We start from the raw sequence: 15,960 nt of genomic DNA on the forward strand, positions 1-15,960 counted from the left end.
TGAAAACATGGTGAATTATCAACAAAAAACAGATACAATACACGTCGTCCTTCTTGATAGAATATGAATTTCAGAAGGCACTATGTTGAAATTCTCTATATTAAACTGCACGCTTTGGTTTACTGAAAAAAACATAACTATCAGGTTTTTAAAATTGATTCTTTTAACAAAAATAACCTGAATTTGTATTCCCATCTCTGGAGTGCTGCAAAATGGGAACAATAGCTCCAACTGAAAAATAAAACTAATTTACCATATTGAGAATGTATCATTTCAAAAGCTTTTAGCGTCATTAAACTGTTACTACACTGCAAAGAAACACAGGGAACGCTCAACTGAGGCAGTCATCTGGTTGGCTGACTACCTGCCAACTTTTTAGAACAGTCACGCTTGTCAAGTCCCTGAAGAGCCCCGTGGGGGAGGGTGTATGCGTCTGTGCCCACGTGCGTAACGCACTGCGGGCCGATGGAGGCGAGGGAGGCACAAGGCAGGGGAGAGTCCCCAAAGTAAAAATCCATTTCATTTCATGCACACCTGAAGAAACGGACAATTATCTGCACAAGAACTTACTAACCTGATAGAAGGAATGAAAGCTTCTTTCTCCTGGCTGTTGCACAATAACTCGAGACTAAGGGGGGAAAGAAGAAACGCATTAAAATCGTTAATCTGAGAATGGACTCCTAAACCAAAATGAGAGCCACTTTCCCAGAGAACCCTGTACCAGCAGGGCACGGAAAGGGCCTAAGGACCCCGTGGATGGGACGGACCAACCCGTGGAGTTTTCTGGGCAATCTTTTGATAATTCTTTCTTAAACTTTCCAAAAATGAAGCTATTTTGATATTTTTTAAAACCTGGAGCCTAAAGATGGAATTTTCAGGGGGAGGGAACTGGCAGTGGGGAGAATAGGAAGGAATGTTTAGGGAGGAATACTCTCAGCATTCCCTTCCTGAGGATCTGCTAATATTTCCAAAAGCACCATCTTACATCTTGTACTAAAGTCAGGCGAACAAGATCCGTCCACAGATTCCTCTGCTTGAGAGGGTTTCAAAAAGATTGCTCCTAAGAGAGGACTCAAAATGTAAGGGGATTCTTTTGCCTGAATATGTACATAAAGTGAAGGCATGAAACATTTTGGAAAAAAAAACACAGACTGGTAATAACTGGCATTTCCTGTCCTTTTTCAACTGACTCTGATAAAACACTGTTTCCTGAACAGTCTGCCTTCAGCTTCACAAACAAAAATGAAGGTTAGACTGCATTCTGTTGCCATAAAGGTTGCTATGGTATGATTGGGATGAAAGCCCTTAACTGAGAAGGTAGGTCAGTTCATCTCTGAGTACAGTTCAAGGCGGCGACTTAACTTGGTAAAGCTCAACCTTAACTGCTGTAACCAGGTGAATCTACTCCAGATTAGTTAGGACACAGCCTCTCTAGCAGTCCCAAGAGGAAAGTTTTGACTGGACTCTTCTACAAATTGGATCTTTCACTCACATGGCAGATAAAAACATACTCTAATAAGTTTTCACAGAACAAATGTAGTATGCCTCATAATTAGACTATAAAACCACAAAGTACTATATTACTAGATAAATATACATATATATACAAATGTTACTATAAAGCAGTGAACAAATAGAAACCGGAAGAAAAGGAGATTTCAAATTAATTAAAATAGAAACATGGGAGGATGTGTAAAAAAGAGTAGGAGTGATTAATCCTAGATGGGTTTTTGCTAAACCTTACCCAAAAGTTGGCGCATGTTCAATCACCCCCTCTTCACACACACACCTAAATCATTATCTACAAATTCTATAACTTTTCCCAACTTGACATTGTAATGCTAATAAGAGAACATTAAAAGAGAACATTAATGTCACAGAACAGTAACTGAGGGGCAAGAAGGGATGGAGAACAGGATTAAAAGCTACTTTGGAGCAGTAAAAGAAATTCTACAATCAGGTTTTTAAAAAACATTCAGCATTAACAGACTCATAGATACAGAGAACAAACAGTGGTTGTCAGAGAGGATGGTGTTGGGGGGAGGGATGGATGAAATAGTTGAAGGGTTTTAAGAGGTACAAACTACCAGTTACAAATGAGGAGGTGATGTACACATAGGGAATATAGTCAATGATACTGTAATAAGTTTGCCTGGTGATGGATGGTAATTGGTCTTATTGAGGTGATTATTTTATAATATATAAAATCACCTAATCACTGCATTGTATACCTGAAACTAATCTTGTACATTAATTATAACTCAATTTGAAAACGCAATTCTCATGCTCCCCCTAAAAAATTCGGCATTTGCAAACACGACCCTCAGAACCCAAGCACATTTTACCTTCTCCAATAAATAGTTATTGATGTGTCCACCAATCGGGTCTCCCTTGAAATCAAAGTTGATATCCATGTATTTTCCAAACCTGCTTGAGTTGTCATTGCGGTTGGTTTTGGCGTTTCCAAAAGCTTCCAGGACACAGTTAGACTTAAGCAACATATTCTTCACTCTTTAACACAGATAAAGGAAAGTCACTGCAAGAAATTTCAAAGACTGGACATTTTAAGAAACTAGATTTCATGAAAAGACATGCAAATATGTCTATAGAGAAGTTGACTGTAGCATTGTTTGCAGCGTCAAAAGAACAAGAACCTTTAAACAACAGAAATGTCCATGAATAGGGATAGATGAAGATAAATTTTTGTTTCCTAGTACAATATACACTTACCTAGAAAGAGGTCCAGAATATATTAATGAGAAATTAAGTTGCAAAATAATATGTATTACACAATAGTATGATCTTTGTGTTGTGTGTGTGTTTGTGTGTGTGCGCATACATGTTTTACTAAATGCTTACAAATCTGGAAGGGACAACATACTTCACTATGGTTACCTAGGTTAATGGGGTAGGTAGGTGGAATTTCAGGGACCGTTCATGTTCTGCACAATGATGTAATTTTTAGTTTTTCTATTAAATGAGCATATTTTATTTACATAAATAAAAATATTAAAAAGAGATGTTCTGAAAAGAATGGTGATATGGAAAATGATTCCATTTTTTAAAGTATTTGCTTACAAAGCCTAGTGAAATTTATTGCACTGATTAATATATCACCAATGTGGTCTTGACTGGTTTAGAAACTGCTCATCATTTTGTTTGGAGCTGTATGGAATCTCTCTTAGGTATCAGCTATTTAAGTTTGTTTTTTTTTCCAGGTACAATTTTTAAGTAAAGATAATTACAAAAGATGTTAAGTCTTTCTTTATTGATGAACACTAGTTCTCTATCCCAGTGGATACATTTTAACTTCATTCTAGGTCTTGTCTTTGTTTCTATTTCACTGACATACTTGCTCTTATATGGGCATATTACTGAAATAACCTTCCATCACTACTTAAAAGTGACCCTACAACCTTAACTCCTGACAAATAAAAGTACACTTTTAAGTGGAGCAGGGGAAACTGCTTTGCTATGGTAAATAAAGAAAAGTGTTTATAAACTATGGTCAGATATGCTCTTAAAAGGCCAGTAAATGTAAACATGCCTTACTTTACTGTACCAACTGGGCTTAGAAATTAACTCTTAAAACAAACTAAAATTTAGTTCTCAGCTAGTTACTCTCCTGAGAGTCTAAGGAAATTCTAAAAACTTACTTATATCCTTGTCCTTGTCATATTAGGTTGCAAAGTCAGAACCACAATTGGGGCTGTATCACTAATAAGAAAGATACCTCTTTTGATGTGGCAATTGAGCCCAGTTACAATGAAAGAAGAAAGCCCATGTAGGGTAGTCTAGTCCAAATTCTCTTTTCTACCAACACAGCTTCCTTTTTCTCTACCCATAAAACTGAAGACTGAGATGTATATACAGAGTGCGACTGTCCTGTAAATAAATACTGAGTTTCAAACTAGCAACTTTGGATTTTTTTTTTTTGATGTGGACCATTTAAAAAATCTTTATTGCATTTGTTACAATACTGCTTCTGTTTTATATCTTGGTTTTGTGGCCAGGAGGCATGTAAGATCTTAGCTCCCCGACCAGGATCAAACCCACATTCCCTGCATTGGAAGGTGGAGTCTTAACCACTAGACTTCCAGGGATGTCCCAAAGTAGCAACTTTAGAAAGTTGCTCTTTTTCTCTTCAGAAAATCCACACCACATAAGAAAGTCATGTTGCTTTATAGCCAACTTTCTAAAAAAAAAAACAAAATCCCATGCATTTACTCCTTAATATTTACTAAGTAAAGAGCATGTACCAGACACTCTACTGAATGCTGGGTCAGGGCACACCAGCTTCATCACTCAGCTTGCGGTGAGCAGAGAACGACGTGGTATGAAACCCTTTTAGAAAATGAATCCTATTCGGAACTTCTAATAGCAAGGTTCTGGTTGTCACAGAGTTGGGCAGCATGCATCTGCCTCCCAGAGCCCCCTTTCAGTCTAGGGAAAGAGGACACAGTGTAGAAAAGATGCTTGTACAATAGAAAGAGCAAGAAACCTGTGCATACTTGAACAATACAAACTCCCAGGAGACTATTACATCTTTGCTGAGCACACGTAACACGGAAGGCGGCAGCTGCAGACTGGAATTACCTTAGCACTACCTTTCGATCAAAAAGGAGTACGGAAATAGAAGGATATAAATGAAAGCACAGAGAGGACCTCCCTGGTGGTTCAGTCGTTAAGAATCTGCCCGCCAGTGCAGGAGACACAGGTTCGATCCCTGGTCCGCGAGGATTCCACAAGCCTTGGAGCAACCAGGTCCATATGTCACAACTACTGAGCCTGTGCTTCACAACGAGAGCAGCCACCGCGATGAGAAGCCTGCGTGCCACACCTGGAGAGGAGCCCCCTCTCGCCACAACTAGAGAAAACCTGTGCGCAGGAACAAAGTCCTAGTGCATCCCCAAATGAATAAATAAAATTTAAAAGTAAAGATAACTCAAGTTATTAAAAAATAAAAGCACAGAGATCTGCAGTAAGAGAATCAAAGTAGTTTAACCATCAATAAGTGCCCAATGCATATCAGAGTGTAGGCCTAACCTAGTCCAGTCTGTATAGAAAATGAGGCTCCAGCGAGAACTTTCCCCCATGGTTAGACGGCCCTTACCTTTCGATCTCTGCTCTCTGACTGGGGTTGGTGATGGCCGCAATGTACTGCATAATGTACTTACTGGCTTCTGTTTTACCAGCTCCGCTTTCCCCTAGGGGGAAAATTCAAAAATTAAAAAAAAAAAAATTGGAGTACCATTGCTTTACAAGGTTCTGTTAGTTTCTACTGTATGGCAAAGTGAAGCAGCTACATGGACACATATATCCTCTCTCTTTTAGATTTCCTTCCCTTTTAGCTCACCACAGAGCACTGAGCAGAGTGCCCTGTGCTGTACAGAAGATTCTGATTAGTTATCTATTTTAGTCACAGTAGTAGATACATGTCAATCCTGATCTTCCATCCATCATACCCCCTTTTTCCCCTTGGTATCCATACATTTGTAAAGTTCTTAAAAATATATTTATTTTTATTTGACTGTGCCATGTCTTAGTTGCAGCATGTGGGATCTAGTCCCCTGAAGGGACTGAACCCAAGCCCCCTGCATTGGGAACATGGAGTCTTAGCCATTGGACCACTCCAAGGGATGTCACCATTTGTCAAGATTTGATGTAATTCATTTGAAATCTTTTATGTTTTCTTTCTTTTTTTTTTTTTTTGAGTTATTTCATTCAATCTTGATATGGGATTGGTTCTACTGGATCTGAACATGGTAAAAAAAAAATTAAAACTATTGTAGAAGCAAAATAACAGATGACAGATCAAGACGTACTTAGCAAAAAATATCAGGGGATAAAATGTGGCACAGTAATTCCTTAAAGTCTTAGTACTTGGCAGTGACTCTGAAGTCCAGTGGAAAAGAAACAAGAAAAGTGACAAACAGTGGCTACAGTGAAATTCATGTAACTGTTTGCTATAGCAGAGTTTTTAAAAAAACATTTTAATGGGGATGAAAGTTTCCTTAATTACAGCAATTTTAGTGAAAAACAAAAGCAGCAAGCTCCAAACATATGGTGTCACAGAAAAAGCATGAAAACTCACGTAAGGACGGGAGAAGGGATAAGTTTATAATTATCTGTCCAGATTTTTAAATGTTTATCCCTTGTGACCCAAAATTCCACGTGCAGAAATTTATACTCTAGAAATACTAAAAATACAAATATAATCAAATGATAATCTTCAAAGGTTTTAAGGCTGTTTCTGCAGGCTATTCTATGTATTATCGCTAAAATCTGAAAGTAATATGCCCACTAGTAGAGCATTGGGTAAATAAATTATGATTCAACTATTCAACATCATCCTACACAATTGTTAGAGACTGTACTACTTCTATAGGTTTTCTTGTGAAAAGATATCCACTATACATTGTTAAATGGAAAAACAAGTTATGTAATAGCAGTGTTAACATTGTAACATTACATAACTTGTTTTTCCATTTAACAATGTAATAGCAGTGTTAACATTGGAGAAGGAAATGGCAACCCATTCCAGTATTCTTGCCTAGAGAATCCCAGGGATAGGGGAGCTTGGTGGGCTGCCGTCTATGGGGTCGCACAGAGTCGGACACGACTGAAGTGACTTAGCAGCAGCAGCAGCAGTGTTAACATAATTATATATTATAATTAATATACATGCATGACTATATGTATTTGCACACACAGAGAAAATGTATAAAAGGAGAAGTGCTTTTGGGACTTCTCTGGAGATCCATTGGTTAAAGACTCTACTCTTCCAATGCAAGGGGCATGGGTTTGATCCCTGGTCAGGGAACTAAGATCCCATATGCTGTGCGGTATGGCAAAAAAAAAAAAAAAAAAAGGATAAACACTTTATTGTTCACAGGTGTTACTGTGAGAATTTGGGGAAGAACAAAGGATTAGAGAGAAAGAAACTTCCTGCTTTCACTTTAAACATTTATAAAACTGCTTCCCTCCTGCCCCCTTTTTACAATCAGGCAATATTGCCTTCAAATTTTGTTTTAATAAAGGCCGTCCCAGAATATAACTCTGCCATCTACGGGGCCGCACAGAGTCGAACGCGACTGAAGCGACTTAGCAGCAGCAGCAACACTAAGTTGCCTCGCTTCTCTGACCCTCAATACTCTCATCCGTGAAGTAGAAACACAACTGTCCTACGTTCCGATCAGAGAACAGAGCTGACAACCAAAATGCAATAAAGATCGCAACAGGGTTTTTAAAGTATAAAAGCCACTCATGCGAATATGAGGTGTTATGAGCATCGAGAGGAAGTCCCACAATTTGGAAGAGGCCACCACGGGCCAGCGGGCAGGTATTTTCTTGTTTCCAACTCACTCACACGATTCCCTGAAGCGCTCAGTTTTACACAGAGAACTCGGCTCCTATTCTTGGGCACCCAGGGTCTGGCACCTGTTTATCCCCCTGCAGGCTTCTACAGCTCCAGCCCCCAACTCTGAGCCCATTTCCAGCCCCCATGCCTCTGTATGTCCCGTGACGCCAGCTCCATCCTGTTCACCAGTCTGAACTTGGACTTCCTTTTTGATGGGAACTTAGGATGTCATTCTCCTGGTTTCATTCTCTGATTATCTAAAATAAACTTTGTTACATTTTTATCCAGTAGCTCTATGCATTTGAGATGAGAGGACGAATTTCCCATGTCAGCTCAGTCTACAAAATTGACCAGAAGTCCTTCCAAATGTAATATATAACGTGTAAATGAACTGAGACTAGTGGATGGTCAGAAATGACAGAGATGATCTGGCATTTAATGTTGGTTACAGTTCTTTCTCCGATAAAATTATTTAAGCTTTTAACTTCAAAGAATATCTAGTTAATCATTTGGACATTTGAGAACCTAAATAAATTAAATACATGTTGACGTTGGAAGCACAGGGATCTCCTTAAATACCTGATATCACAATGCAAGTGTCTTTCGATCGCCTCTTCATAGCCTTGTAAGCAGCATCAGCAATGGCAAAAAGATGCGGGGGTCTCTCGTACAGCTCACGCCCTTTGTACTGCTCGATCGTGTCTCTCCCGTAAATGTTCAGCGACTTGTAGGGATTCACAGAGACGACGACTTCCCCAATGAATGTGTAGATGCGTCCTTTTTCAAATCTGCACACAAGTGGGAGAAAGGAAGACATGGCTGTGGTTATTGTTGTTTAGTCACTAAGTTGTGTTCGACTCTTTGCCACCCCGTGGACTGTAGCCCACCAGGCTCCTCTGTCCATGGGATTTCCCAGGCAAGAATACTTGAGTGAGTTACCATTTCCTTCTTCAGGGAACCTTCCTTACCTGGGATCGAACCGGCGTCTCCTGCGGTGGCAGGCGGATTCTTTACCACTGAGCCACCAGGGAAGCCCAGGTATGGTTAAGCAGAAATGCTGTTTCTTTCCTACAAGTCTCTTATTTCCAAGAAAACCCAAATATCCCAGGAGCAACTTGAGAACTGACACGTCACGATTCTGAGTTTACTTTTGGAGTTAATGCTTGAAGCTGTGTCCCTGTGGCTGCTGCTGGTAAAAAGACCAGTAGGGGTTATCAGCCAAGAGAGAAAGAAGAATTTAATACCCGAGGCTGAGAAAACCACTAAAATATTTGAAAGTAATTAGCCTCCAATTAAGTAATACCAGAGGCTGGAAATTTTCTAATTTCTAAAATACAAAGGAGTAAGAAGAAGAAAGAAATAAAAATGGGTGGGATAATATAAGAGCTCTAGGAGGAAAAGATACAGAAGTTAAGCAGGTCTTGAAACCCATTTAGCCAGATTTTCAATTGTAAAGAAAATTGTCCAAATATATCTATTTCTTCTCCCTCTTGAAACCCCACAAAAATGTTAGTAAAGGAATAAAACAGTAACATCCATACCAGGGAGAACAATAGAGGAGACATTTCTGGCATAAATAAAATCCACTTAAAAAAAAAGTGACTGCCTAAAATTCCAGTGCAGATATATACTTATTGATTTGATCACTCCACTTTCTTCCTGCTATCATGAGCAATACTGTAGAAAATACTCTTGGCACATAATCTTACAAATCACTGCTTTCATTTCTGTGAAACGGATCTCCAGGAATAGGATAGCTGATTGAAAAGTATGTATATTTTAAAAAGTATAACACGATCCCACCACTCACACATATAAGAGGCTAAAAATCCACTCTGTATATGTATGTGACAGGTACCTAACTGTGCGTGTGTGGACTTCAGTCATGTTCAACTGTGTGTGACCCTATGGACTGTACCCAGCCAGGCTCCTCTGTCCATGGGATTCTCCAGGCAAGAATACTGGAGTGGGTTGCCATGCCCTCCTCCAGGGGATTGGTCCCACCCAGGGATCAAACCCACGTCTCTTATGCCTCCTGCATTGGCAAGCGAGTTCTTTACCGCTAGCACCACCTGGGAAGCCCATATATAACTGTACATAAATATATTTTGTAAATGATTACATGAGCATGGAAAAATATGGAAGGCTGCATCATGTTATGTCTTACGTATTTTTAAACACATATAGTAGGGTGATGAGGAGGAAGGCCATGTGGGCAGCTGGAAGGAAGCCAGAGGAACTAAGAAAGAAAAAAGAGTAAAAAACCCCTGAGCACGCATGATATGATTCCAACTGTGCAAAACCATGCGTCTATATCCGCAAAGAAAAAATTCAACACAAAATTTAGAAAACCCGTATATATTTACCACTGACACATTAATTCATACTTATAAACACATATAAAGCCAATACCTTACGGGCATTTCTACACAAGTGGCTGGCACGACATACTCCACCTGCCGAGAGACTCACACAGACAGAGCTCATGTCGAAGAGCTGGAAGAAGGGAGTGCCAACAGGGAGGATGCTGGTCCACAGACAGTGGCTGGGTCTCTGAGCACTCCTGCTGTCGAGTAAGTGCAGCAAGGCAATAACTAAAGCCTAACTAGAGACCAGAGGGCAAGACCCTTAAACTCCCTTTGCACTGGAATGAAGGCTGTCGGCTATAATTAGGAGTGGAAACAAACATGCTGATAATGTCAGCAATAAATTAATACCACGATTTTTATCAAGCAGTTGGTGTATGCTTAAATGAGAGTTACTGGCAACTTTAAGGTTTTCTGTGCCTTCTTCTGTGGTTTTCTTATGCATTCTTCCCATTGTTGGACAGAAAGTTTCTGTGGCAGCTAAATGCACCAACCCCAGAGTCCTTGATACCCGGGTCCAAAGGTTCACATTGCAAATTTAAGAGCTGAGAGACTGTGAAAGCTGCTTAACCTCCACAAGTTTCAGCTCCTTCACCTATAAAATGGTGATTATTATATCCTTCCCTCCCTCCAGCACTGAGTAAGTACTTAAAAAAAAAAAAGGCAATTAATCTTATGCATCCAATTATGTTCTGCATGAAGGAGATTTTTAATAAATGCTTTTATTTTATTAACATTGCTACTAGAAGCACAACCATCCCCCCACACGAGGAGTTAATACAGTGATCATAATCTGATTCCCTGCCTCAGCTGTCAATCAACATAAGTCACAAGGAACATGTCCACATAACTCATACTCAAAGACCCACAAAAGCAAGGAGCAGCTAAGATTCTCCACTCAAGCCTTTCTGGTTTAACCTGTATGGTTGAAGGACACACTCAACAGCTTTCTTCAAAGATAAGAACTCAAAGGACAAAATTCTTTAGTTTAAAAAACACCGTCCAAACAGAAAAAACAGAGAGAAGGAGGAGGATGTTTGAAAAAAAATATTACCTCATGAGTCTGGAACTCTGTGACTAAGAGACAGCAAATAACATATGAGATTAGAATGTTGTTCTAAGATTCCAGGTCTGTCCAACCCTGCACTTCCTCTGAAATTCCATTTTATTTCAAATAGAGTGTCTTGTTTATTAAAACTTGAGAGCATCTTTGTAAAACGCAATATATAAAACTTCCAATGCTAGCTATGAAGTTGAAGACAGTGGCTAAGGCTGAACAAGATATGACATGAAATACAACGCTTCAGGAACAGTTTGGTGATGAATGATGAAACTTTCAATTCGGCCAGGTATTAAAACCACCACTAGATGGTGCCAACACACACCTTAACACCAACCCAAGAGTTCCACTTGTTTTGGAGAGCCGCAGGGTATGAAGTCTGCCAGCACTTAGGTAATCCTCACCACCCTGGTTGTCTCCAGGAGGAAAGGCAGTAATCATCCTCGATGACAAATGCCTGACACCATCTCTTTCGAGAGACCAAGGGAGGCATTTCTACGATCTCTGTGTGCAAACCTTTGATGATAAACTTTTATCATTCATTCTATCTGAAATATTTCATGTTTCAGAAATTTTACAATTCATTATTCAAATATCAACTTTGTGCCAGGCGCTGGACCTGACTCTGGGGATTAAAAAAGGAATAAAGAACAGGGAGTGAGTGAGTGAAAGTTGCTCAGTCGTGTCTGACTTTGTGACCCCATGGGTATAGTCCATGGAATTCTCTAGGCCAGAATACTGGAGTGTGCCTTTCCCTTCTCCAAGGGATCTTCCCAAACCAGGGATCGAACCCAGGTCTCCCGCATTGCAGGCAGATTCTTTACCAGCTGAGCCACAGGGGAAGCCCAAAGAACAGGGAAGTATTGTAAATAAATAATAGAGTGTGATAGTTAAGATACTAAAAGCATGTACCATGGTGGCAAAGATGATCACAACGAATGCCTTTTGATATGGAACCATGAAGGGTAATAGACAAACCACAGCAGGGCACATGTATGTTCTGGCCTCCATGATTCTCTCTATTTTACTCTTTCAACTCCTCGCAACACTGCCACCCATCCACTCAGCCCCTGTCACTCTTGCTGTCACATTAATGAGCTATTTACAGTTCCCAGGGCCACCAGGCCTGCGTGGTTTGTCCATGGGGTCCATTCCGCCTAAATACCTTTCTCCACCTGTCTCTTTACATCATATGCTTAGAGATTCCTACTCCTTCAAAAGTCCAAGCATCAGCTCCTTTAGGAAGCCATTCATGGCACCCTATCTCTGACTCTAGGACTATATGGTCTTTGCTCTGTTCACATTTTTTTCCCCCTTTGAAACTTCCCAAATAGTGAAAACAGCTTAACAGCAATTGATTTTTAAAACAATTATTAAAAGGAATTTATTTAAAATATTTATTGAATGGGCCGGATATTTTCACTGCCTTCTGAATGAAACAAAGAGGTACTAAGCTTTTGAATTAGTGAATAGCAATGGAGACAATACCAAGGTTATGTCTTATACATGAATTCTGAAACATTTTAAAAAATATAGACTTCTTTAAACTTTTTTTTTTTTTTAAAGAAAAACATGGCCTTGTTAATTTGCATGTGCTTGTACAAAAGATCACCTACAACAAGAAGTCAAGATGTACATAGCTCTCTCAGATCGGACATGGACAGACTGTGTGTACACCATCGCTGGGGTGGGGAACCCCCCACAGAGCAACACTAACGATAATGAAGTGCTCACCTGTGAACATGAACCTAGGCAAGAAGACAGACCATGTGGCAAGGTTAGAAGTATGGGAAGGAGGCTGGCCTAACCAGAGCAGACTTGCATCAGACAATGTCAGAGAGCAACAGAAAAAGCAGGAGGGAGTCAGATTTGATACGATATGATAGGGTTTTCTTTTTTAAAAAAATTGAGGTAAAATTGACATACAACACTGTATTTGTTTCAGGTGTACAACATAAGGGTTCAATATTTGTATATACTGTGAAACAGTCACCACAGTAAGTCTAGATAAAATCTGTCCTTATCCATCGCTACTTTCTTGTGATGAGAATTTTTAAGATCTACTCTCTTAGCAACTTACAAATATGCAATACAGTATCATTAGCAATAGTCACCATGCTGTCCATTATATTCCCATGACTTCCTTATTTTATGACTTGAAGCTTGTACCTTTCGACTCCCTTCACCCATTTCTTATCCCCCACCCCAACCCCATCTTTGGCAATCACCAATCTGCTTTCTCTATCTATGCACTTGGGTTTTGTGTTTTTGTTTTCCTTTTTTTTTTTTTTGAGTCCACATACAAATGGGATAGCATGGTATTAGTTTTTCATCTCTGACTTATTTCATTTAGCATAACGCCCTCATTTCACAAACGGCAAGAATTCCTTCTTCAGTATTCCATTGTACCACATCTTCATCCATTCACCCACTGATGGGCGTTCAGGTTATTTTCTGACACAAAAGGCTTTGAAATCTAGGTTGAGGAAATCTAAATTGAATGTGACTGAAAAGGAAGACTCTTCTAGCTAAAGAGATCAATAAGGCAGGGTCTCAATGGAAGGAACAAGAGTAGAAATGAAGGAAAGATAAATTCAAGTTGTTTTAAAGGGATAGTGGGTAGAATTTGAACATACACTGAGCATGAGAGACAAAAATATATTTAACCTTGAGATGGGTGGAAGAGAAACAGGAATTTATTTTGGATGATGAAATTCCAAAATGCACTCCCATGGACTTAGAAGCTCACCCACTAACAGAATTCAGGGTTACCCTTGAGTGACTTCTTAAACTATTAATTATCATCAGGAGGAAAATTCTCTGTGCACTTAATAAAATAGGCACTTAGTCTACTGTGCACTTAATAAAATTTTTATTCATGAATAAATACTATTTATTTCATGAGAACATACATTTTCAAATAGGTGATGCTTAACCACATCAACTGGCCTGTTTTCTTTCCCTTTTCAATGTGAAGGAAATCTTAAATTGCTATAAATAATGTTCATACTTCTCAGGACAAGAGTTCACCTACACCTATACCTGCCAGTTTTTTGTCTTCTATTACACCTTCAATTTGGGTTCCTCTCTAGCACTTCAGTAAACCTTAATCAACTTCCCAAAGTTAAGTGAAAGTGAAGTCGCTCAGTTGTGTCCGACTCTAGGCGACCCCATGAACTGTATAGCCTACCAGGCTCCTCCGTCCATGGGATTTTCCAGGCAAGAGTGCTGGAGTGGGTTGCCATTTCCTTTTCCAGCAGATCTTCCCAAACCAAGGATCAGACCCGGGTCTCGCACATTGCAGGCAGATGCTTTACCGTCTGGGCCACCAGATAAGCCCTCCCAAAGTTAAGTCCCCAGTGAAACTGCTAAATCCATTGGCTGATTGCCCTCATCATACTGGCTTCTCAGAAGCATCTGACATCGACTCCTATTTCCTCCCTCCATTTCTTCCTGGCTTCTGTGCATTCTTGGGGTTTCATCCTCAATCTCCTTTGCTGGCTCCTCTTTCCTCACAATCTCTAAACACTCAAGTTCTCTAGGGCTGAATCCAGTATCAACTCCAAACACCACCTAAGGCAGGGGTCCCCCACCTCCGGGATCTAATGCCTGGTGATCTGAGATGGAGCTGATGTAATAATAATAGAAATAAAGCATACAATAAATGTAATAGGCTTGAATCATCCTGAAAGCATACCCAACTCCGCTCTGTGGAAAAACTGTCTTCCACAAAACTGGTCCCTGGTGCCAAAAAGGTCGGGGACTGCTGACCTAAGGCATGCCCATTTAAGGAGGCTGGAGTAATGATATCTTAGCTCTACTCTACCCTCTGAAAAATCAACAACAAGACAAAACCAGAAAAGAAAACTTTATCTAGGAGAAAACAGAAAACTAGCCACAACTCAGAAATACAATCTATGAAGAGAGGGTGCAAAGCACTGCAAAATGACCCTCACGGAAGGGGGCTGCTAAGAGTGAGCATGCGCTTCTACAAAGTCCAGGCACGGGAGCAAGTCCTCCAGAAACAGCTGTAGCTCTCGAATGGCCAAACCAACTTTTTTTTTTTTTTTGGCTGCACCACACAGCATGCAGAACCTTAGTTACCTGACCAGGGATCAAAGCCACACTCCCTGCAGCAGAAGCACAGAGCCTTAACCACTAGACCACCAGGGAAGTCCCCAAACCAACAATCTTTTGATAAGCATGGCAGGGTCTGGGGATGCAAGTGGCTGCAAAACAAAAGGTCCCATTTGACACTTTTGAAGAGCTACAAGGTGGAGATAAATAAAGACAGGAGTGGAAATTGCGTTTTTGCAGGGAAAAAAAAGGAGGTTGTCAGAATGGCGAGGAGAAAATGAAAAAGTAGGTACAATTGCTCTGTGGCAGGTGATCTCCATAAATGAAAAGAGGCAATGCTAACTCGTCTCCCAGAAGTCTCACATGTATGTATGGGACCTGCTTGCTAGTCGGGCAAACTGCCTGCCATATCCGGGCAGAGCGTTGGTGAGAAAAGGTCTGGAAGTAATAGATTCCAAACTTGGAGATCTACAGATCCTTCTGCACACTAACTTTCAGCAACTAACCAACCCAGAATGGAACATACCTATTCAAAGTTGGCAATAATCTGAAGTGAACCAAAAAAGAATGTCTGTATGTGCATAGCTGAGTCACTTCACTGTACACCAGAAATTGGTACAACACTATAAATCAACCATACTTAAGTAAAAAAATAGATGAATAAAAAAGAAAAAAGTGAATCAGAATGATGCCCTTGTTCACATGTTAAAAGGAAAAGAACTGGACAGACAAAAAGCAGATCAAGAATACCCGAGGAAAGTAAGAATTTGCCACAAAGGAGAAAAGCTATGAAAAAAATATTCCTGCATGAAAGCAAAGAGTGTAAAGAATATATAGCCCTATAAACCAGGAGATCAAAGAGAATATCATTTTTAAAAAGAGCTTTCATATTTAAAAATCATTTTTAAAGGAGATACACCGAAAGAGCTCAAGAAAAGAAAAACCCACAGAAAGGAAGGTCATATTAAAAGATATAAAAAGAGGAATGGGCACTGCTGCAAAAAGCCAGCGACAAGAAGAGGTGGAGACATGTAAGCAAAAGGAAATGGAAAAACAAAATTAAAGCAGAAAGAAGGAAACGAGAGAAGCAGGAGGTA

General features: G+C 39.9%; 1 protein-coding gene across 1 annotated transcript in view; it reads right to left on the reverse strand.

Annotated features, from left to right (window-relative positions):
- MYO1D (myosin ID) overlaps positions 1 to 15,960 on the reverse strand; it is a 361,445-nt gene that overhangs the window by 254,788 nt on the left and 90,697 nt on the right. Inside the window, exons 2-5 of the mRNA XM_040244025.1 lie at positions 7,940 to 8,148; positions 5,114 to 5,207; positions 2,346 to 2,511; positions 575 to 628 (exon numbers count right to left, since the gene is read on the reverse strand). Of these exons, the coding sequence (XP_040099959.1) occupies positions 575 to 628; positions 2,346 to 2,511; positions 5,114 to 5,207; positions 7,940 to 8,148 (523 nt within the window). The remainder of the gene's footprint in view (positions 1 to 574; positions 629 to 2,345; positions 2,512 to 5,113; positions 5,208 to 7,939; positions 8,149 to 15,960) is intronic.

The sequence above is a fragment of the Oryx dammah genome, unplaced genomic scaffold (assembly GCF_014754425.2).
Source record: "Oryx dammah isolate SB20612 unplaced genomic scaffold, SCBI_Odam_1.1 HiC_scaffold_8, whole genome shotgun sequence".
NCBI classification, from domain to species: Eukaryota; Metazoa; Chordata; class Mammalia; order Artiodactyla; family Bovidae; genus Oryx; species Oryx dammah.